Genomic DNA, 22,137 nt, shown 5'->3' with positions numbered 1-22,137 from the left:
ACCAAGGTGAATGGTTTGAGCTCGCCTTCTGGTTGAGAGGTACAGTGTTGAAGGAAGTAAATTCTTTTGACTGAGTTGTCCAAATTCAGTTAATCTCCAATGAAATAACAAATGTATAACTGTAATGTCAAATTGAGGGAGATAGGAACATATGCATTTTGTCTCAAATTTAGTGCCTCTTACCTCTTATGGGGTTGTGATGAAATGGTAAAATTAAAAATGGTAATATTAAAAAGGATTAAATATTTTAAGATTTTTGCGCTTAACATGAATGTCTTGTCAAAGTGGAAGAGTGGAAAGGGCACAAAACATCCAACGGGTATGAAAGAAAATCGCCAGCAAGGATACTCCTGATTCCTGTTTATTTTGGATCACTTTACATGCATTTGTACACAGCTGACCTCAAGAACATCTGCAGTCCACCAAAAAAACAGGTGGAGCTTCTAAAAACAGGCCAAAATTTCACAGATGTATGAGGGTAGACACAAAAATGTACGTTTCGGATGACAGTGACAACATCAAATATTCCAAACTCATGGATGCTCTTGGCTCAGCAGAGGACAGAATGTGACAGAAATTCTTCGGTGTACATTGTTCTGAAAATATACAAAGCTGTAAGAAAGAGGGAGGCATGGTGGCATCATTCAGACAACTTCAGTGACTTGTTGGGAGTAGTCGGTCAAAAAGAATGACGGCCTTAGAAGAGTCTCCACCTCAGAAATGCTGTCTTGCCTTGTCTTTTCAGATCTATAAACCTGAGTGAAGTACCTCTCTGTTTTGAGACTGGCTGAGTCTCTAATGCGCCTCCCTCACGTGACTACAACCATATTAGTCTCATGACTTGTATCTGGTTGACCTGGCCGGCGACATCTTGGAGGGGTCGCCTGCCCATCATATAGAGACAACCACAACAGCTCATACCTGCAGACAGAGTCATCAATAACCTCTGCGTGTATTTGGACTATGGGAGGAAACTGGAGTGCCGAGAGGAAACCTAGACAAGCACAGGGAGAACAACTGAACAGGAAGCGATCAGGTTGAATCCAAACCCAGATATGCTGTTCCTTCAATGACAAACAAAAAGCAGACCAAACACAATGATAAGCATCTTTAAGCCCAAGATCTCTCAAAGGAACAGGGTGGCGTACACATATCTCTGGTTGTTTCACTGAGAGAGAAGGGTGGAGCCATGGATGGTTAGGAATGAGATGAGATACACTCCAGTGCTCTCCTGTGGTCATGAGCTGTTACTGAGCGGTTAGGAACTGTAGATCATCCATCGGACCTGATGGATCTGGCTCACCAAACTACGCACCTGACTTTAGATTTACACTACAGCTGGCAAAACACTCTTAACACAAGTTTTGGCTTCAGTACCCCCAGACTCCAACTTTCCTTTTCAGGTGTTCCAGTGACAAACAAATAATGATCTTTGGAATGCAGTAAAAAAAAAAGAGAATAAACAACATTACAATAATAACAATAAAAAAGCAGAATTCAAATGCAAACCTTCTGAACTGTGATTCTATCAATCCAAATGCAGCTTCCCTAGAAAGGTTAATCCTGGATTATGCAACAAAGGGTAGCAACATTTGTGTACTCAGCAGTCCAGGACACACACTGCTGAACGGCATCTACGCACGCTCCTTACAGCACTCCTGACACCTTCTGGCCTCTGTCCACGCCGAGGTGCAGCAGCTCAGCAAGTGTCCAGTGGATGACTGTGGCCAGCATAACACCAATAAGAGACCCAATCCAGAACGGATGCCCTCATCCATGTGATCCATGACAAGGTACAACCATCGCACATGGCTGACTTTGGCTCCTGGTGTGCGCGACTGGCCTCAGAAGAGAGCCTTAAAAAGTCTTGAAGATGACCTGCAGAATACCTCACAGTAACCAAAAGCAAGTAGATCCAGGCCTGCTGCACTGACTCAGCTGCTCTTTTGAAACCCTCCCCACGGGTGGGACACATATTTGCAGTCCAGACACTTTGCCTCCTCTCACCAGGGACCATCTTGCTTCTTACTTCATTTGTTGCCATGCCATTATCAGCTCACGCAGTGGGTGTGTGATGACAAAGATGTGTCACACAGAAAGAAGAAGTGAAAGGCTCCACAGCATCTCTAGAGGTCGGAATCTGCTCATTGTAACCTTCAAACAGGCGAGACAGTGAAAAGCTGCTGGTATGAAAGTAGATAAATGCTGACCCGAGTGTTTGTCGGCTGCTAGGGGTCAGACAGGTCTAACACTTATGACATCCAGACTGTCATCGCTAGAGTTGGACGGCTTTAGTTAGCTTGGCTGGGGTCGAAAAAACCATCCGTCTCTTTATACAAGCAGAGAGCACACTGCCCAGCTTGACTGGTCACAGATTAAGGATGTTTCTTCAGTGACTGATGCGCTTGGCACCCAAGTTCTGTGCAGCAGTAGAATCCAGCCTCAGCAGTGAATCTCATACGCTATCTGAGAGTCAATGAACAGACCGGTGTGGTTCAGAAACATTCCTTCAGCCTCTGACGTGATGACCGGCTCCGCTTCCCCTCCCTCCCCACCCATCCTCCTCATGGTCCGTATGTCACCGTCCAGCTGCTGCTGCTGCTGCTGCTGCTGCTTGTTGGCGGTCAGAGTGGGACTCACGGTCTGGCCCGGCCCGGAGGAGGCCGTGAGGCTGGTGGTGTCAGACAGAGCTGGGCCGCCCAGGTTGGTGGTGGAGACCGCAGTAGGGGGAGGAGGCGGCAGCACAGGCTTGGCTCTGTTGAGGACGTACATTTCATGGCCCCTCTCGTCCCGGTACTCCTCCAGCTGGGCGAAGGTGGTCGGCCCATCAGAGTAGTCGTTGACGTACAGGATGCTCTCCTCCTGCAGGGGAACAACAGTAGTGGAATAAGTCAGGACTGATCCTCAGATTGATCATCTCAGACCTCACCAACCCTTGCATCCAACAAGGTAGGGTTTGCTGTCACAGGACAGGATAAGGATGTGACATGCTTTTAAGATTCCTGCTTTTGTCTGTGCTATCTTGGATGTGATGTTCCTTTAGGATGTAATAAGTAAATGTTGTTTTTGTTTAGACAGTATGAATGTAAGTTTGTTCACGTATAAAAAGATTATTACTTAGTTGCTGCTGCTGTACAACAGAAAACAGTGTCATGAATATTAATAAGGCTCAGTCAGTTCGGTACGGGGGACAGAGATCCTTCCAATTGTGCTTTTTCCTGTGGCCAGAGAGGGTGCTTGTTTGATATTGGGAGCATGTGTCCAACCGGTTGAGTTTGGCTTCACCTTAAATCCATAGCAATCCGTCTGCTGATGTTGGTGGGGAGAATGTTTTCAATGCTTTAACATTGAACTAAAAGTCAAGACCACTGTCCGTGATGGATTCATGACTCAAATGCACCAGTCAGGCCCAACACACCTTCTCAGCTCCATCAGGCTCCTTATCTCGTTGATGATGGCGACTGTAGATCATGGCGACCAGCAGTAGAGCCGTGAGTGCCAGCAGAGAGATTCCGACAGCGATGGCGGTCTGTGTCGCTGCTCCCAGAGCGCTGAAAGCCATGCTGCCCAGAGCGTAGAGCGGCTCCCGGCTCACGTCTGAGCCCAGGACTTGGCCGTGGTTTCTCAGCCTGGGCCAGGCGGGTGAGTAGGGCGAGGACACCTGCGACCACGAAGCCCAGAGGGAGGAGGAGGAGGTGGACGAGGACGTGGAAGAGTTGATGGCGAGCTGGAAGGTGAGCCTGGCCACGCCCCCTGCATTCCACGCTTCACACTCGTAGAAGCCGGCGTGAGCCACCGTAACATTGCTGAGGAACAACATCCCACTGCCGGTGTCTGGGTCAAAGCGCTCTCCATCACTCTTCTGCAAACTGACCCGACCTTCCTCTGGGGAAGCCCCTTCCTCTACCCCTCCTCCCGGGGCCAGGTCCTGGACTAGACCTCGGGGAGAGAGCGCCACCTTCCCCTGAGACGCCTTCTTCCAAGTCACCTGTCAAAGACCGAGATTCTTATCACATTGGCTTAAAAGCTCTGAGAATGCTGAGTTAGCATTAAACCCAAATTGTTCAATAACAGTAATTTGATTATTCTAATCCTGAAATTCTATTTGAGAGCCTCAGATCCATATCATGACGGTGCAGTGAGAGCATGATCGCATGAAAGACGATTTTATGGAAATTTGTATCGACCTTTGGCTTCCGCAGGACACTGCTGTATCTCCCAGCGCTCGGGCTGATCAGACGTGGCTTCCGGGGCTCTAAGCAGACTCGACTTCTTCAAGTCATATCCTTCATTCTGATGGATTACCATCCAAAGAACAGGATCAATATCTCAAACACTCCATTAGAAGTTAAAGCCGTGATTTCAGTCCTCACCAAAAGTGCTGCCTTTTGACCACTGATCATGATAGTTTGGTTTCACTCGAGTCTACAGAGCAGTTCAATAGCAAGACAGCCAGCGCAGCTAGAGAGACACGGTGCTGGAGGCTGTTTCATCAGAAAACTTTTTTTCATCTTAAATATTTATCAGCAGGTCAAGCCGGAGGGCTTGGATGCACAGAATATTTCCTGCCTGAGAGTCTCTCCCCTGTATAATGGATGGAAGATCAACAGAGGGAGTCAAACCTGCGGTCGGGGGTAGCCGGAGGCGTGGCAGGACACCCGGAGGCTCTCTCCCAGTCTCACAGCCAGTCTTCTGGGCTCCAGCTGCACCAGCGGAGGGATACACACCAGGCTGTTGAGGGGTACCTCCACCAGACTCAGGTGGGAGAGCCGAGGGGGCTCGGTGCAGACCAGCCTGCGCTCCGCCGAGCTGAGCAGCCGCTGGCCTTCCTCGTCGATCCAGCTGCGCAGCCAGTGGAGGGCGCAGTCGCAGCGCCAGGGGTTGTCTGGGTGAGGGACAGTGGGCGGAGTCAAGCAACAAAAGAATGATGAGAGGAGAGAGTTCAGTTATATCATGTCAACGGACTCCATGGCACACCCCAGTTCACCCTAAATCAAGCTGCATTTGAAGCAAGACATTTGGCTTTTTTGACTTGTTATTCATTCATTCCTCACTTACTACTTTCCTGTCCACAAACACAAGTTCTGGCCCCTCTCTTCTCTTGAAAGCGGATCGCGCAAAATGCATTTTCTCCCGTGATATATACAGTTATAGAAAGAGGTAAAACTCTAGAGTGAGTGGGGTGGACATCCTTCTCAGAGCCCAAAAAAACCTCATTTTACGGATGAAGGGAGAGGACGATCGAGTGAGGAAAAGAAATGTAAGCCCACGCAGAGCATGTCCCTCACCTGTGATGCGCAGCACCTGCAGGCTCACCAGAGGTCGCAGCGATGCCGGGCCGATGGTGTGGAGGTTGTTCCTGCTCAAGTCCAGAAGAGCCAGAGAGCTCAGTCCCACCAGAGCCTGGTCCGCTAGCATCTCTATACTGTTACGCTGCAGGTGGAGCTCCTGCAGGCGCTGTTCACACACACACACACACACACACACATCAAACAAATGGCTAAACTTAACCTTTAATCTGAACCCAACTAAAACCCAATTATAATAACCCAGCTATTTTGCAGTTTTAACCCTCAAAATGAGGCTTGACAAAGTGAGAACCGCACACACACATGCACACACAAGCTCAAGCCTCCAGCGAGAGGTAAAGCAGCAGCACATTACCTGTAAACCTCGGAAGGTGTAGTCCAGCAGGCGTGTGATCTCATTCCCCGCCAGGTACAGAATACGCAGATGCTCCAGACCCTGAAACATGTCGGCGCTGACCAAGTGGATCCTGTTCCCGTTCAGAGCCAGCTCCAACAACTGCCCTTGGTTCTGAAAGGAGCCGGGCTCCACTGCAGAGATGGTGTTGTTCTGGATGAATGAGAAGAAGATTGTGCTTTTTGCTGCTCTTCAAACATGGGCAGAAAAAAACACTGTCTTTAGCTCAAGTTGATCAGACATGCTACAAGCCACTTGTTTGTCAGCAACATGCCTTTGTTGCTGGTTATCTATCTTTGTGCTGCTTAATGTGTGAATAATTCATTTAAAATAGAAAACAATTTGATCAGTATAATTTTAATGACCAAATGTCCAAATATCATAGATTTTCATTCACATTGCATTTTACATTTTAGCAAACAAATGAAAGAGGGAACATATTTGTAATGTGTTTGTTAATAAACACATTTAACATTCATGTCAAGAAGAAATTGCCTCTTTTTCAAAACACTTACCCAGATTATTCATGGTCCACACATTGTGTCTGGAAACCTGGGATGTGCACTGAGCTAGAGTCGCTACAATATTTAAGACTAGCGTACTTTCTGGTGCAGACTCCACAGGTGGTTTTATTCTCTGCCTGATATTGTAGGTCGCTCAGAGAAACTGGAACAGATCGATGGGAGGAAGTTCTCCTGAGTCACAATCCTTTCATAACTGTCTTGGAATTACACTACAGCAGAGTCAGACTGTCGTCAAACATGCTGGAAGTGGAAGCCATGTGTAACCACTGCAGACGTCGAGCAGACCAGGCTGTGCTTCTGTGCAGCAGATGGGCCAATTGTGTGAAAAAAAACCCCCTTCAGATTTGTCATGACGATGGATAAGTCTGCCCGCTCATTTCGACTTCCTTTATTAACAGAATTCTGAACCTCATGTAGTCTGTTAGTCTGTTGTAGCAAAAAGTGGTACATTTCCTGGTCATAAATAAAGTTATTTCTTAGTATTAAACTATAATTTAAGCAATACATTTTACATATATGAATGATTTTTTATTAAGTGAAAAAGTTATGAAATAAAGTACATCATACTTCTTGGTTTGAGTGGCAACTATTAATGGTGCTGGTTGCTCTAAGAATTCATGCTCTTCCCTGTCACTTCCTGGCAGCAACAAGTCGGTGTGGAGAGAAAATGACATGGTGATATGGTTCACCTGCAGGTAGAGGTAGTGCAGGCGCATCAGCTGGGTCAGGTCCTCTCGACGAATCTGACTGATCACGTTGTCCTGGAGGAAGAGAGTCTGCATGGAGGAGCACATGGTGAAACAACGGGATCACTTGTGAATCCAGCGGAGACGCCCACCTGTGTGGTAGCAGGGACATGTTTCGGGATCCCAGGTAGGCCAGTTGAGCCGCACTCCACCGTCAGGCTGTAGCAGCGGCAGCTCACGGGACAGGGGGGGTACGCTCGAGTGGCCGGGGGCAGGGACAGCAGCAGCACTGACAGGAGAAGCACTGACAGCACCGCCATCACAGCCACACACCTGAGAGAAGATGAAGCCTTGAACATGGTATCGCTCACACACAGTTTGTGCACAACATTTTGAGGGTCACTGCTTCCGTTCCAGTTTATTTTAATGTCACGTCATGTCATGTCATGCAAGCCTGTGATAACAAGTGTGTGGAGAGACCATGTATTTGCTAGTCACTGGTCTGAGACAGTCAGCATCGAGCCACGGCAGATTCAAACCTATTCTTCTTTAGAGAATCAATCTGTGTTAAGATGATATCTAGAAATAATACTCAAAACTCAAATTCAATACTCATCTTTAGAGAATTCTATTATTGGATAAGAGGATTCTCAAGCAAGAGCCAGATAAGATTCTTCATCACTCCCAAAATCAAAGGCAAACAAATGAAAAATACCTCAGCTGTGTTGGAGAAAATGGCATTTCAGCTGTCCTGAAATTCAGCCTTATTCCACTTCAGGCAAAGTATTGGGATGCACAGCTCCCATTCCTGGGAGTGTGTTACATATTGGACAACTGGAGCAGTGTTTTTCAACCAGTAAGAGACTGGCAGGTGTGTTGTGGGACATGATACAGTTTCACCTCATTTGTCTGGAGATTGAGGTGGGCGATATGATGACATTAAATCATGAACAAGAACGTGTTGACGATCTAACGTGAGCAGAGCACGTGGATTCAGTCTCATGCTGTGTATACACTATAGATCTATGCTGATGCGTTGACTCGCCCATTACTCACAGTCTCTTCCCACACACACTCACAGCGAAGAAGCCAGTCAAATGTCCAACTTTGAGTTGTTTTCAAACCTGATGCACCTCTAACATGACCACACGCCTTCACAACAGATGATGATGTTCCTTGTCTGACCCGCGACGCCAATGACTGTCTGCACCGCAGGGTTAACAGAGCCAACAGCTGAGATGACGTCTCACTTGAAAACTTTATTGACACTCGTAGACTATCGAAGTTTGCTTCATTGTTTAAACGTTGGCTAAAAACTAAAAGCAGAACCAAACAAATGTGCTCCAAAATGTGAAGAGAGAAACAAACATCATAGTTATGAAGCGAGTTGAGGCAAAGAATGTAGGATTTGTCTGGAAATTCCGCAAACCAGAACGAAATTCTTTGGCCTAAATTGTCAGAAACTTGAACGTTAGTCTCAAAAATACATGTGAGATTGTGATCAAATTGAGTTATATAAAATAAATGTATAACTTATTGTATATTTTGCCATAGCATCCACCCCTTTTTGGAGACATTTTTAAATAAATACATTTCTGCAATTTGTTTCGGCGAATATTAGACTGTCAGTTGCTTAAGACTTTCACAAATTAAAAGGGATTCTCCACAAAACCTTTGGTGGTGTGCCTCGGGACGTTTTTCAATGAACAAAGTGTGTCGCAGCTTTGAAATGGTTGAAAAACACCTCCACAGTCATATCCTCTTACCATAATTCACTTGTGGACAGCAGCGGAGCTGCTACACATCCCTGAAACTGATGAGGAGAGCACCCACCCAGTCATACTTTTATGAGGCGCTGTCACCTGTGATGTATTGGGAGTCAGCAGGGGTCAAACACACACACTGTATTTCCTGATTCCTCTCCCTGATGGGGTCACGCCGCTAATAGATTTTAGAGGTCACATGAGTGTCCTGTTCAATTCCGGAAAGTTTTAATACTTGCTCGCCCTCTAAGGGATTCCACCCTAGGTTCCAGTAATCCTGTCATGTATACCTTACCTTATCTTGTCAGCACTTCAACAAACCAGACTACAACCTTCCCTATGTGATGATCATAGGGAGGGTAGTGTATATATATATATATATATATATATATATATATATATATTTTTTTTTTTTTTTTTTTGGCTCAGCTGTATATAATTTACATCTGAGCCAAAAAGGGGCAACTGAATTCCAGCTCTGTTCCAGCTCTGACATTGGCCATCAGCAGATTGATCCGCCACCAGAATTTGTTAGGCCTCACTCCCATCAGAAGTTCAGTCAAATCATTGCTTTGGGAAACAAATTCAATAATGCAGAGAGATGGAGCACATAAATACGAACGAGGCCATCGTTTTTTTTTCTTTGCTGCTGACCTAAATCTACCGCTGGTATGTCGAACTCAATCTCACCTGTCAACAGAGATGAGTGCCTGAAATGTTGCAGAGCATTATGTCTGGTAAATAACATGTAATAGAGGGGCACTTCTCATTACATCACACGCAGAATTTGAACTGTATTGCTGGTGTTTGACCCCTCAACTGTAGATCCACCAAATGCTTTAACATTGGGAAAATTCAACGATAAACAAAGTCATTTACAATGGTCAAACGTTTGTACATTCAAGATGAAACTGAGGATTCCTAGTGTTTGGCTGTGCCCTTCTTTCCTTAGTTTTCATTGGTAATGGTGTTATTTGCCACCTGGTACCTTCACTGTATCACACTACATTTCAAATGATGGGACAATAAAATTCTTTCTTTGTCTCTAGTCTGGTTATGTCTTTAACCTGCAGTAAATCTTTTATACATTCTTTATCAGGTTTCTCACTAGGATTTTTCCTCAGCATAGGCAGTGTTTCCAATGTTTTTTCACTACATGTTGAGCAAAAAAAAAATCCCATTACAGGGGACTTGATGCTGATGAAGTCCACCTGATCACTTTACCTGGCAGATATCAGTGAGGGAGCCTGATGAAGGAAACAGTGAATACAAATTTGGACCACCCACAGCCATCGAAATGACAAGCCTGTCAGGTGTGATTCCTCACTGCCAGTGCAGTATTTGGAACTGAGCTGAACTGCATTCAGCAATTTTAAAATCACCCCATCTGCTTTCTCTGTCCCATTCCAAAACATGTCACCAGGTCTGAGGCTGCACTTGAAGCTGCCATTTTGACAGTGAGAACATATGCCTCACACAGCCGTGTGATGCTGCCTGTGCTAAAACCATCATGTTTGTGAGTGTGAGTGTGTGTGTGTGTGGGGAGGGGGGGCTGGAGCAGACTGGGGATCAACAGTCAGGAGTTTCAGAAGTGACAGCTGGAAGATATGCTGCTGCAGCAACACTGGCTCTTGTTTAGTTCTGTGATTCTATGAGCCGTACACACTCACTGGATCATTAGTTATTAACTGTTGCCATAGCAAACATGCATGAGTCATCAAGGACTATTTGTTTGGGATTTCACGATGAGGTAGCGTCATCAAAAGCTTCTCTCTTTTCAAGAATCTGTGCAAGAGTAGGTGAGGTGAAGCAGAGTCACCTTCTCACAGCACTTTTACAGAGCAATCCAAGTGTGTTTCCCCCATTACATCTCTATTGCTCTTCACACCAACATTGTGACTTCTTCCTCCTATATGATGTCAAAGAGGTCAGCCTCCTGCACTCTGACCTTCCTCCCTGGTCACGCCCATCATCTTCCAGCCTTCCTCAAATCCCTAATTGTGATCACTCAACAAGCCAAACAAACAGTGAACAATCCAGCTCCGCCCCCAGCCTCGGAAATATATAATAATACACATCTATTATAACTGGCAAATCTGCTGAGAGTTCTGGAACCAGCCTTGCAGCCCAGGCATACACCTGCCTGGCTCCTTTATTCACTACAGGTTCAACCAAAGAGCCAACACACCTCAGGTTCTCCACCTGCCTCCGAGGCTAGAAGCCCACAGAAGCCTCACCATACACATTAGCACGCCACCTGGTCATAATCGGTTTAACACCTGGGTTCCCAGTACACGCCTACAAAGCGACCAGATTCTTCACAGTTGACTTGCCCACCTACAAGAACGCATCCGTCTGCCAGGATACACGGCGTCATCCACACGGTTATTTCTGTTCAACCAGCAATTATTTACAGAAAAAAAAAATCTGATCGAGCCGCTGTCGGTGTCTGCCGCGCAGAGACGGAGGAGCACGCCGAGCAACACAAACAACAACAGCCCGGCGTTGGACCTGACAGGTGCCCGGGCTTCAGGCCACCCGGACCCTTCCAGCGACCAGCCACTACACGCACAGCAACGACGGCAGCAGCGGAGTCACAGATGGAAGATGGAATCACTCACATCTGACGGTTCCGTCGTCCAGCGGGATGGAGGCGGGGGGAAGCGGCTCTCCTCCGGTCGCCGTGAGATGCAGCGGGTCGGTCAATGGTCGGGATGTGCCTCGGTCAAAAGGAAGCAGGGAGCGGACGCAAAGTAAACGGCAGCAGATGGATGCGAGCTCGGTTCGCAGAGGCGAGCACCGCGGGCCCGCAGCATCCTCCGAACAGGAGAGGGACGATATGGAGGCTGTTGAGCGGCAGGTGCGGAGTGACGAGCGGAGTGAAGCGCCGCGGCCTGATTCTCGGCGATGAGAGAGCAAACGCAGCATCCAGATGTTCATTCACATCTGTGGTTCGGTCCGCTCCAGCCAACTTACACACGTTGCTGCCGCTCTGGACCACAGTCAAGTTTCCGGCGGTCCAACCGGAAACAAACCGAGACTCACTTCCGACAGACACAAGGCAAATGAATGAGCAGAGCGACATAAAAATAAGATGTCCAATCCTCAATTCATAATGTTCATCAAACTGTAGGGTAAATTGAGCAGAAAACGAAATGCAAAAATGAAAGCGCGTTAATGGTTAACACGCATCACTAAGAACTAATGTCTCTAGATATATTAAATGACCTAAAGAATGTTTTGAACTCGTAGTCAAAGCGGTGGATTCTCATTGCTGTGGAAAGGACGCTCGTCACAATCGACAAAAATATCCCAATGAACCCCAGTTCGATACAATTACAAACACAAAACAAACAAAACTGAAGTTGCCAGAAAATCTAGATCAAGACTTGGGTTCAAACTCAGTCTTCCCATGTGACTGAAGCGTAGTTCGGGGCTCAGAATCCAAAGCGAACGCTTTCTCCAGCAGCTAAAGAATAATGTGTTGAAGGCGCCCCTACAGGTGAAGACTAATTACTGCAGCACTAGTGGCTCTTTTTTGCTTGGGAAGGAACATTAATATATATTTATTAGACACATAAAGCACAATCAGACTTAATTTAAATAAATACAAAAAAAACTTTATTATGATTAATCCTCATGTTGGTCTTCTATATATAGAAATGTCTCCATTCAGAAGGTCATACAAGTGGAGCTGAGAGTTGACACACATGAGCAGTATTCTGTACGCATGAAAACGTGTTGCTTGCCGTCATGATCCTTGTGTAACAGCTCTGGTCAGGTCAGTGCAGCTGTGCACCGTTGTCTGCCTGTGACTCACCTGTAGTGAGTCACATGAGATAAATCAAACCAGCTGAGTCTTCTGGATGATTTAGGCAGATATTTCTATGTCAACCTTGTGTTCTCTGCTGAGAGCACAACAAGACAGACGGTCCTTGGTCAGCATGAAGTCTGAACCTGCTCCTCCAGTTAGGACTGATCTTGTGTGAAGACCACAGGGTAGATCTGGCTGTAGTGATCCACAAAGTGGACCTCTAGTCCATCGGTGATGTAGTCTGGCAGGTCAGAAAAATCTTTCTTGTTCTCAGCTGGAAGAATGATGCACGTCACTCCGGCACGGCGAGCCTGACAGAAATAGACCCACATGTGTAAAATTATCATAAAGAAAGCATAAGAAACAGCAGCCATCAAAATATTGTCATACATTTTTTTAAAGGTACAGATAGCAGTAGTTTGGATAATGAAGGGATAATAACAGGAAAGTCTACCATATAACAAAGATGTTATACCAGCAGTGACCACCTATTGTATCATAACGTGTCGCAATATTTCATGCAAACAAAATCATCATGAGCTGTACATTGAAGTTTGATCAGTGTAATCATCCGTCGAACTATCCAACATATATGATGCGTCAATTACCATTGTAATTACTCTCACTTAATGCATGGGTCATTAAAGGACCACTAATCTCCAGATGCAACTGTCCCGGCTCTCTTTTCCCAATGCATGAAGTCCTTCATCATGAAGTTATCTATTATTTCAAAAAGTTCTCCCCCATCTGAACTCTCATGAGCCAGAGAGGGGTTTGTGAGAGTGAAGCCCATTATTACATCACAGAGCACTTGACTCTGCCTCCAGTGCAGCTCTGAACCTGCCTCCATAGATTGAGTCGTGCCGAGAAGACAAGTCTGCTATGATGACATGATGAAGCAATGTGTCGCTCAAGTGAGTCTGTTCAGTTTCACATTGTTCTGGTCTCCATCAGCACACACACGCTCCCGTAGGTGAAGTGATCTCTGGTTGGCTCCAGAGTGATTTGTCTGGCCTCACAGGCAGCCACGGAAGTGAGAGACAGGACAGAGCCAAGTCTGAGTCATTTAACCAGCACTAAACACTAACGCTGTCTTCATTGATTTTGGAGACAGACTCTATCATTAATGCTGCCGTCTGCTCTCTCGCTCATGGTTATATTGTAAGTGTAGAGTCCTGAGACACTCTGCTGACCTCTTTGGCCCAGCGAAGCAGGAGCTCTGTGTATGGTCATCTCAACAAAGGATGGTCACAGCGTTTGGACTGACAAGGAAGTGGACCTTTGGCTGAGAGTGATTTTACATTTCCTATTGCAAATATTTAAAATCATTCGAGAGGTAATGTACCGCTTTAAGGTAAATTCACTGTGTGTGCACTCACAGCAATAGTTTTCTCCTTAATTCCTCCCACAGGCAGAATCTTTCCAGTCAGTGACACCTCTCCAGTCATGGCTACATTGGAACGCACTGATTTGTTGGTTGCCAGGGACAACAGGGCCGTGACGATGGTGCAGCCAGCACTGGGTCCGTCCTTCGGCGTGGCCCCCTAACATCGAGAGACACAAGTGGACACAGAGTGAGCTTGTTTGTCTCCTCTCCTCGAGAACTCATCACGGCTCAGAGCAGAGAGACATGCTGCAGCAGTAATGAACTAGTTTACCTCGGGTACATGCAGGTGCAGGTGAGAGTTGACAAGGAAGTCATTTTTGGGATCAATGTTCATCAGGAAGGCTCTGGCAAAGGTTGACGCGATCTTCGCACTTTCTTTCATCACGTCACCGAGCTGACCTGCACAGACAGACTTTGTCAACAACAACAATATAATAATAATAACAATGTTTACCCTATAGAATTAAACAAATGGCACACAAATGTAGTGACTCAGACGGAGAACAGATAAAAGGACCTTTTTCCCTGTATTTCAATTTGATTTGAACTATGTTGTTTGTCACATTTTATTGGAAGCTTCTCTTTTTTTGGCCCTTTTGAAAGTATTACCTTGGCCAGTGTGATTCGCCTGCGTTAACCATCAAGTATCCTTGGCAAAAGAAGATAATCTTAAATTCAAATTATTGCAACTGATTTGAGACGATGATATTGTGGCAGATCAGAGCAGGTGGGTTTGGTTTATCACATCTCTGGAGGACAGGCTGAGGAGCCATGTAGCAAATCCAAAATAAGCTCTCACAGGAGATAAGATAAGCTAATTCAACACGCCATCTATCTGTGAAATCAGTAAAATGAATCAAAAACGAGCTTCACTTCACTAACAAGCAGTAACATGGATGGATTATCATTTCATGTCCGATTCACATGGTGTAACAGGATTGACTGCTGCTCTACAATCTGTCTGACATACCTGTGACCTCCAGCGACCCCTCACCCTTCTGCTCCCCCTTGCCAGCAGGGCGGCGCAGTGATGTTTCGATGAACAGAGTTGAACCTCCTGAACACAGAAGACAAATAGAACATCAGGTTGTACATTCGCAACAGTTATACAGTAGAGTTGATCGCACTGAGGTGCCCCTCTCACCCATCGCCGTCCATGCCAGACCCATGACCACGCCCGGAGGCGTGACATCGTACATCCGATCCACTGTGAAGAGCGGTTTACCAACATACTCCTGCAGGTTTTCAGGTGACACGGTCACGGAGGCCTGTTTTCCACTGACGATGGAGAACGCCACTTTACGGAAAACCTGCAGGAGACAGACAATATTTCTCCGACACTCCCGCAGTGAAGTCAATTGAAGTACTTAGTTGAAGTTGAAGTAGTTGTTTCTGTTATTATGGTGAGTAATGCTGCAACTGACATTATTCGTCAGTCATTTCTTTGATAAGATGCAGAGCTACCAGTGACATTTGAAATTGATATTGTTCAAAATGGGAATAAAAAGACAAGGAAAACAGTGTCTTAAATGTCCCTCCCCTCCTCCTACTTTACCTTCTCCACTTGTTTCTGCAGGTTCCTGACTCCAGACTCCCTGCAGTACTGCTTGATGAGGAGACCAAGAGCTTCAGATGAGATGGAGGCCTTCTCCTCCACCAGCCCACACAAAGTGCGGAGCTGTGGCACCAGGTAGCGCTGCAAACATGCATGTTTTTTGTTTCGTTTCTTTAATAATAAATACATATATTTTTGGATGAACAGCTTAAACGGATGTTACCTCTGCAATAGCCAGCTTCTCCTGGGCCACATATCCAGACACATTAATCATCTCCATCCTGTCTCTGAGAGGCTCTGGGATGGTGTCAATCACATTGGCTGTGCAGATAAACAGCACCTGCATTGGAGCAGAAATCTTAGTGCAACTGACCTTATCCAGTTCGCAAAACATTGTGGCTTGACTCCACACACCTTTGACAGGTCCACAGGCACATCCAAGTAATGGTCCAGGAAGTTGGCGTTTTGTTCGGGATCCAGAAGTTCCAGCAGTGCAGATGATGGATCTCCTTGATAACCACGGCCCATTTTATCTACCTGGTGTGGAAATAGTACCGCAGGCCTTCACAACCTGATCTGAGACATGTTAACTCTGACTATATGGGAAAAATCCCACTGGCTTCAGCTAAGTTGTAGCATGTCGGAGAGAGCACAACCACGTCACCACGGTATCTCAGCAGAATCTGAGTAGGGCTGCAAAGTATTAGAGCATTAGATGGAGCAAATGCACTCAGAGTGCGAGAGTTTATCTATCAGAAAATACCACCAGTTAAAGGGTTATCTCAGCAATTTATTGGTGATATTAAACAAGCGATTCATTAGATTAATTAACTACAGACCACAATAAAACTATTTGCGCAACAGCATGATAAGTAAACAATGGCATGAGGATTAAGCAGATCCTTGAGTGACGTGTTGGATGGCAACTCCCTCGTACCGATTTAAATTATTTAGAAACTGTGTACTACTGATATTTTTAAGATATTTCTTCAGAAGTTCCTGGTTGCTCTCACTGACCTCATCTATCAACACCAGGGGATTCTCAGTCTTGGTTTTCTTCAGGCACTGGATAATCTTCCCTGGCATTGCTCCCACATACGTCCTCCTGCAGTGACATCACAAAAGACAATACCTAAGCATCCTCTGCTAATGACAATCTGCTGCATACAAAAAAACAGGATGAGCAGACCTGTGTCCTTTTATTTCAGCCACATCGGTCATCCCACCCACGCTGAACCTGAAGTACTGTCTGTTGAGGGCTCTGGCGATGGAGCGGGCGATGGATGTTTTTCCGACACCTGGAGGTCCGTAAAAACAGAGGATTTTTCCCTGAGTGGTGCCACGCAGTTGACTAACAGCAATAAACTCCTGTATGCATAAAGTGGAAAAATCAGCTTAAAAAAGCAGAGTAATGTTTTGATGCAGTAGCAAGATGTATATTGTTCAGTGAAAACAACAATGTGTGCATTTTCTTACCAATATCCGCATCTTCACATCATCCATCCCATAATGGTCTTCCTCTAGAACCTCTTTGGCTCTATCAAGCGCCAGGTTCTCTTCGCTGTTTGTGCCCCAAGGCATACTGGTCAGCCAGTCCAGGTAGTTACGAGTGACGCTGAAAAACAACCAGACATTATGAGTAAAAGTACCAAATTATAAATTGTGCTGTTTTTTAATGGACTTCTTTTTACAACTGCCTTACACTGATTTGTTTTACGCAAGCTTTGACGGTATCAGTGTTGCTCACGACATCTTGACTTGAACAGTGTGAATGAAGATGGAAATTAAGTAACATATGATATTGTAGGAAAAAAAATAGAACCCTGCAGTACTTCAGACTTCCATCAGAAGACTTGTAGCTCCAAAACTAGCTGACCAAGGTCCAGTGTAAAACCTCCCCTTTTCATTTTCATCTATGTAAATATTCACTTGAGATTCAGCTCTAACAGTAGTGGACACTTAAACTTTAAGTCAAACAAACACGTTAAGGTGGCTGAAGATTTCTGGTTACACGAACACCAAAGACAAAGCAGTGACAAAGACATCACTGGATCGCATTGGCTACATACTTGAACTCAGATGAGTGGTTGTCAAGCAAGCCCAGTTTGTTGAGTTCTTCATTGATGACGTCCATGATGTGTTGAGGGACAGTGCGGTCTTTTAGTCTCTCTCTGAACTTCTCCTCAATTGCTTCCTTGTCCTCTTTCTCCAGTCCCAGTTCCTGCAATGCAAATACTGTCAAATCTGCTCGGATTAGCTGAAAGGTAGCCACTTCTCCAATGTAACATGGACATGAGGTTATATGAATGAAGTATAGTCACAATGCCATGTTTTCTCATCATTGAACTCTGATGTTCAACTTACTTTCTTGATGATCTTTAGCTGCTCCTGCAGCAGATATTTCCTGTGGGTTTGCTTGATCTTCTCCTCCACCTGTGCACCACAGACACTGTGAGGTTGTGCTAGCCTTTCTGTTATGAAGTACACCACTGAAATAGCTACTAATGTCCCATTGGGACATGTGTGATGAATTATTGAGTTTGGAACCACAGAATAAGAAATCTAGAATCAGACAGCAGGCGTGTGGGTGACCTCTGACCTCTCTGCCAAGTCGCTGCTGCAGTTTACTGAGCTCAAACTCCTTCTTCAGCAGGGACAGGGCCTTGTAGAGCCGATTGGGGATCTGCAGAGAATCATTGTCATAAATCACACATCTTGGTGACTTTAATGCTCTAAATCCAAGAGCCATCACTTCATCCAATTCATCCAGGCTACAATCAAAGCATGAAGAGACGACAAGCCATCATGGAAACTGAACGACAAACATGCCACTGCTTACATTGGTCTCCTCCAGAACGTCCTGTAGTTCATGAGACTCCGCTCCAGTCAGGGCAGCCCCCATATCGCTCAGGTAAATGGGATTGTCCACCACCCGCTGACCAGCCTGCATCATCTGCAGAACTGACTCTCTGACACACAGAAGCGGCACAATTTTTAAACATTTTTTTTGGTTTGGCAAGCATCTTGATGCATTAGCCGCATTGCTACCAACCTGTAGAGCGGGTTGAGAGCGATGATGTCCCTGATGGTCTTTACAATCTCTGCGGTGAGAGCCTGCGTACAAACACACAAAAGAAATGAGTGAGTTACGATCAGTGAAAATAATCTTTGAAAGAGCTAAAGAATATGTAGTTTGTATAAAGTCAACTTTCAAGATGTTGTGTTCAGCTGTGATCATCCTGTTTGCTAAATTGCTAACAACAATCCTAAAGAGTTTTCATCACATAGAAGTTTACGGTCACCATCAGGTATGTTACATGCGTCCACAGAGTCAATAGTCAGTCGGCATTCTTGAACTTTTTCAAAGGATGTCTGTCCATAAGGTTCACAAGTAAAACACATTAAATATTGAAGTGGATAAAACCCATAGGATTAAAGGAGGAGCATACCTTGACCTCCTCAGTAACCGTGAACTGCTCGTGTTGTACGTTGTCCACCTCCACCATCAGGATGTCAGCAGAGGGCAGAGGCTGGAACTCCACACTCATGTCAGCTTCGGAAATCTGGACGGAGAATGAAAAGTCAATGAAATCCACTGACAGACGATAGATCACTTTAGGAACAAAAAAATAACCCTGATCAAAGCTTTTTTTAAATGCAATGTACAAACAAAATAAAATGATGTCTTTTTGAACAGCAGACTAACAAAAGTGTGAGCACAGAAAGTTGAACCCATCCTTTTATATTCTTTATATTCATGCAGGGGGGTTTTCAGCAGCCCATGAGTATCAGTTAAATAGATATAACTGATGTCAATTTACCGGTTTTTAACACACAACACTTCTGCTGGTGCACAATAGAAAGGAATATAAACAGATTCTGTATTGACTCAGTGGTTCACATTATACATGTTTAGCGCAGACTCGATGACAGTGTAATGAATGTGAATTATTTCTTCTCCCTGGCTGCCATCATGGTCATGTGACCTACCTTGTCCTCCATCTGCTCAGCCAGAGGGCCCACTTGGTCCTTGCGGCTACGCTTGGCTTTGCGGCGTGACGAGGTCTTTGGCACCAACTCAGACTCCACTGGTGATTCTGTCACGGGTTCTTCGGGCTCCACCTCCAGTTGTTTGGTGATACGAATTCTGCGGAGGTGACAGAATTAGCCGACATGGTCTCCAGAATATTGGTGGTTTAGAGCAAAACAGTTTCTAACCTCCGATGACCCATCACAATCATCCTCAGTTTGTCGCCGAGGTCTTGCATCTCGTGGATTTGGACAAAGGTTCCGGTGGAATAAATGGCCTCTAGAGACTCCACTACATCAGACTCATTACTGGATGAGTCAAGTGAGAGAAGGAGATAAAACTACTTTTTACTACCATCATTGTCATTCTTTCATTTCAACATTCAGCTAGCACGTGACAGAGTTATGAGTGAAAACCAAAACAGGATTTTCTCAGACTCTTGTTCTGTTGTTGTTAGTTGACATGAAAGTTGTGACAACTTTTGTGGTTGCTTACTGACCTTGACTGCAGTAGGAATAAATGAGTTCATCAAATATATAAATACCCAAATTCACATGCACACACAGGGAATTGATGACAACTACTCTGTCAGTAATGTACTGCCGTGTCCCAGACGACCTTAGCGCAAGGGTAAAAACAAGAGTTCAGAAAGAAACACCCCAAAAGTGGTTTAAATCCTTGAATCTGGCTGCACGTGTAAATCCCATCAGACTCACCTGTCATCTCTCTTCAAGAAGACTCCAGCATATGGCTGAGCCAGACGGACCTTCCTCCTCAGCAGCTCCATCAGTGCCTTGTTTTTCACCTGCAGCAAAATCGCTGTTAAGTTTACAGTTTACATGCTCAGAGTTGGCCAAAGAGTAAAAACATTTGTTGTTTCATTAAATCTATAGCAAACATCACCTAAAAGATATTCAACATGTTTCTATGACAATCAAAAGACAGTGTTACAGGTAAAATAATATATCAACTATGAAACCACAAAACCACTACACCCTGCTTGTTTGTTCATTTTTCAAGGTATTGAAAAATATGCACCGTTTGTTAGATTAGATGGCTTTTATTACTCCCACAGATGGACAGTAAATGTATCAGGAGTTGCTCCTTTTCTTAATTGAGTTGACCAAGAATGAGCTCTAAATAGACTCCATCTAGTGTAGGCGTTTCATGTTCTGATAAAAACATCTGACAAACAACTGATAAGTCCACACTGTTTAATAGCAAAGTAACTATGGACCAAATAGCTTGGAGAGAAATATCATATAACCATTAAATAGCAATAGACTTTAAAATACTCTGGAAACCAGAACAGTGTATTGGAATCTGAATCAATTGGCGTCACAAAGAAAAGCTAATTTACTTTGTCACACTTGACTCCAGGAGCTAAACTTAATTACAATCTGTCAAAAGTGGGGATGAACCATAGACAAACCAAATGACTGTAAATGTTGAGCAAACATAGGTGGTAGAAATTTCACTTTGTCGTAGTGTCGCATTAAAACCACGGTTATTGCATTCGCCCCCTGTACGTCCTTGACCTCATGACTTGTTGCATCATCTCACCTCGATAATCTTGATGAACCGGGGGAACACCGGGTTCCTGCTCACAGCGATCAGAGGAACATTAGGGAAAACCTCCGGAACCATCATGGGGGTTAACGCGGTCATTTGAGGTCCGTACGATGCTCCTCCATCACCGCCAGACTCCTCGCCACCAGAACCGGCGCTATCCCCGCTGTCTTCCCCGGAGAAGCCTGCACCGCTGGCCTGGTTACCGAACGTTCTTCCCAGCACCATGGTCGGTCGCGACGACGCGAGAAGACCGGTGGTTCCGAGTGGCGTGCAACTGACCCGCATCCAGCGATGAGGTCTAGTCGCCAGCCGTGTGCCAGCTGTCATAACTGTGCTGCCAGTCACATTGTAACTTTTAGAGCTCTCGCTGCTGCTGTAGCAACGAGTGGTCCGCAGCCGATACAGACCCACACCGTCGCTTCTCGCGAAAACAGGTCCGAAGACAGACGGACATTTCTGTTTGACCAAAGTTCTGTGCAGCGCTCCGAACATCGTTATGTAGGTAGCCATGTTTATCTGGAGGTTTCGACGACACGTGACCCACTTCCGGCAACGTTTGATGACGCTACGTCGTGTTGCAACCCACAATGCAACCTCGAAATAATTCTGGCAGCAACAACCCCATGAATTTGTGTTTATTGCATTATTTTACTAGTGTTGAGCTTATGCGAAATGTGCGTAATAATAAGTAAAAGTAGACAATATAGTATTTAGTATAGTATAAGCAGTGTAATCTAAAATAAAAATCTTTCCATCTATTGTGCACCACTTCACTCTCTCCAAAAGCATTGAGTACGAAAAAACAAACAAACAAAAAAACCCAAATAAGTCTAACCTGGATGTGGATTATTTGGTTGCCAAGGAAGGGCCCACACTTGGGCTTTTGGTGGCCAGGAATTTATCCATGAGCAGGGAAGCAGGGAAGGAGATCATTTATCTATGGTCAATGACTCCACAAATCCATGACTTGCCCTTTGCTGGATGGCAACTTCTACGTCATCTCGGGTTGGAGAAGGTGTCATCATGTCTGACTGAATGAGGCAACAATTTTACTGTGCAGTTTTGGTTTGCCTGTGTCTTTGTTTTCTCCTTTGCTTCTAAAG

The 22,137-nt window shown here is 45.2% G+C and overlaps 2 protein-coding genes across 3 annotated transcripts; both read right to left on the bottom strand.

Annotated features, from left to right (window-relative positions):
* Nucleotides 1–353: 353 nt before the first annotated feature.
* On the bottom strand, nucleotides 354–11,686 carry LOC128752889 (leucine-rich repeat-containing protein 24-like). Its single transcript, XM_053854605.1, has 8 exons — nucleotides 11,298–11,686; nucleotides 7,066–7,246; nucleotides 6,917–7,003; nucleotides 5,665–5,856; nucleotides 5,289–5,457; nucleotides 4,623–4,885; nucleotides 3,419–3,988; nucleotides 354–2,862 (listed from the first exon to the last, which is right to left on the bottom strand). Coding segments are annotated over exons 1-8 (1,884 nt in total). The 5' UTR covers nucleotides 11,300–11,686; the 3' UTR covers nucleotides 354–2,442.
* Nucleotides 11,687–12,286: 600 nt separating this feature from the next.
* On the bottom strand, nucleotides 12,287–22,068 carry lonp1 (lon peptidase 1, mitochondrial). 2 transcript variants are annotated; one of them, XM_053870378.1, is made up of 21 exons: nucleotides 21,870–22,068; nucleotides 20,179–20,267; nucleotides 19,651–19,770; nucleotides 19,423–19,579; nucleotides 18,882–18,995; nucleotides 18,485–18,546; nucleotides 18,272–18,401; nucleotides 18,032–18,115; nucleotides 17,797–17,865; nucleotides 17,502–17,653; nucleotides 16,909–17,047; nucleotides 16,622–16,800; nucleotides 16,450–16,537; nucleotides 15,847–15,969; nucleotides 15,656–15,772; nucleotides 15,433–15,573; nucleotides 15,022–15,187; nucleotides 14,848–14,934; nucleotides 14,149–14,276; nucleotides 13,870–14,034; nucleotides 12,287–12,801 (listed from the first exon to the last, which is right to left on the bottom strand). In XM_053870378.1, exons 2-21 carry the CDS (start codon nucleotides 20,247–20,249, stop codon nucleotides 12,646–12,648), a joined length of 2,448 nt encoding a protein of 815 aa, XP_053726353.1. In that variant the 5' UTR covers nucleotides 20,250–20,267; nucleotides 21,870–22,068; the 3' UTR covers nucleotides 12,287–12,645. The 2 variants fall into 2 exon arrangements, with proteins under 2 accessions (XP_053726353.1, XP_053726343.1); XM_053870368.1 differs by lacking the exon at nucleotides 21,870–22,068 and adding an exon at nucleotides 21,026–21,558.
* Between the last annotated feature and the right edge of the window lie 69 nt (nucleotides 22,069–22,137).

The sequence above is a fragment of the Synchiropus splendidus genome, chromosome 1 (assembly GCF_027744825.2).
Source record: "Synchiropus splendidus isolate RoL2022-P1 chromosome 1, RoL_Sspl_1.0, whole genome shotgun sequence".
Taxonomy (NCBI): Eukaryota; Metazoa; Chordata; class Actinopteri; order Syngnathiformes; family Callionymidae; genus Synchiropus; species Synchiropus splendidus.
This window is presented reverse-complemented; position numbering and strand designations above follow the sequence as displayed.

Bases quoted from the DNA above. Each gene is read 5' to 3' on its own strand.
- LOC128752889 (XM_053854605.1), bottom strand. The intron at 5,458-5,664 runs GTAATGTGCTGC...GTGTGTGAACAG, and splicing joins ACACCTTCCGAGGTTTACAG to CGCCTGCAGGAGCTCCACCT. The intron at 3,989-4,622 runs GTTTGACTCCCT...GGTCTTTGACAG, and splicing joins CCGGCTACCCCCGACCGCAG to GTGACTTGGAAGAAGGCGTC.
- lonp1 (XM_053870368.1), bottom strand. From the start codon at position 21,544: ATGGCTACCTACATAACGATGTTCGGAGCGCTGCACAGAACTTTGGTC. The intron at 17,866-18,031 runs GTCAGAGGTCAC...TGTGGTGCACAG, and splicing joins AGCAGCGACTTGGCAGAGAG to GTGGAGGAGAAGATCAAGCA. The intron at 14,277-14,847 runs GTATGTCAGACA...CTGTCTGTGCAG, and splicing joins GGGGTCGCTGGAGGTCACAG to GTCAGCTCGGTGACGTGATG.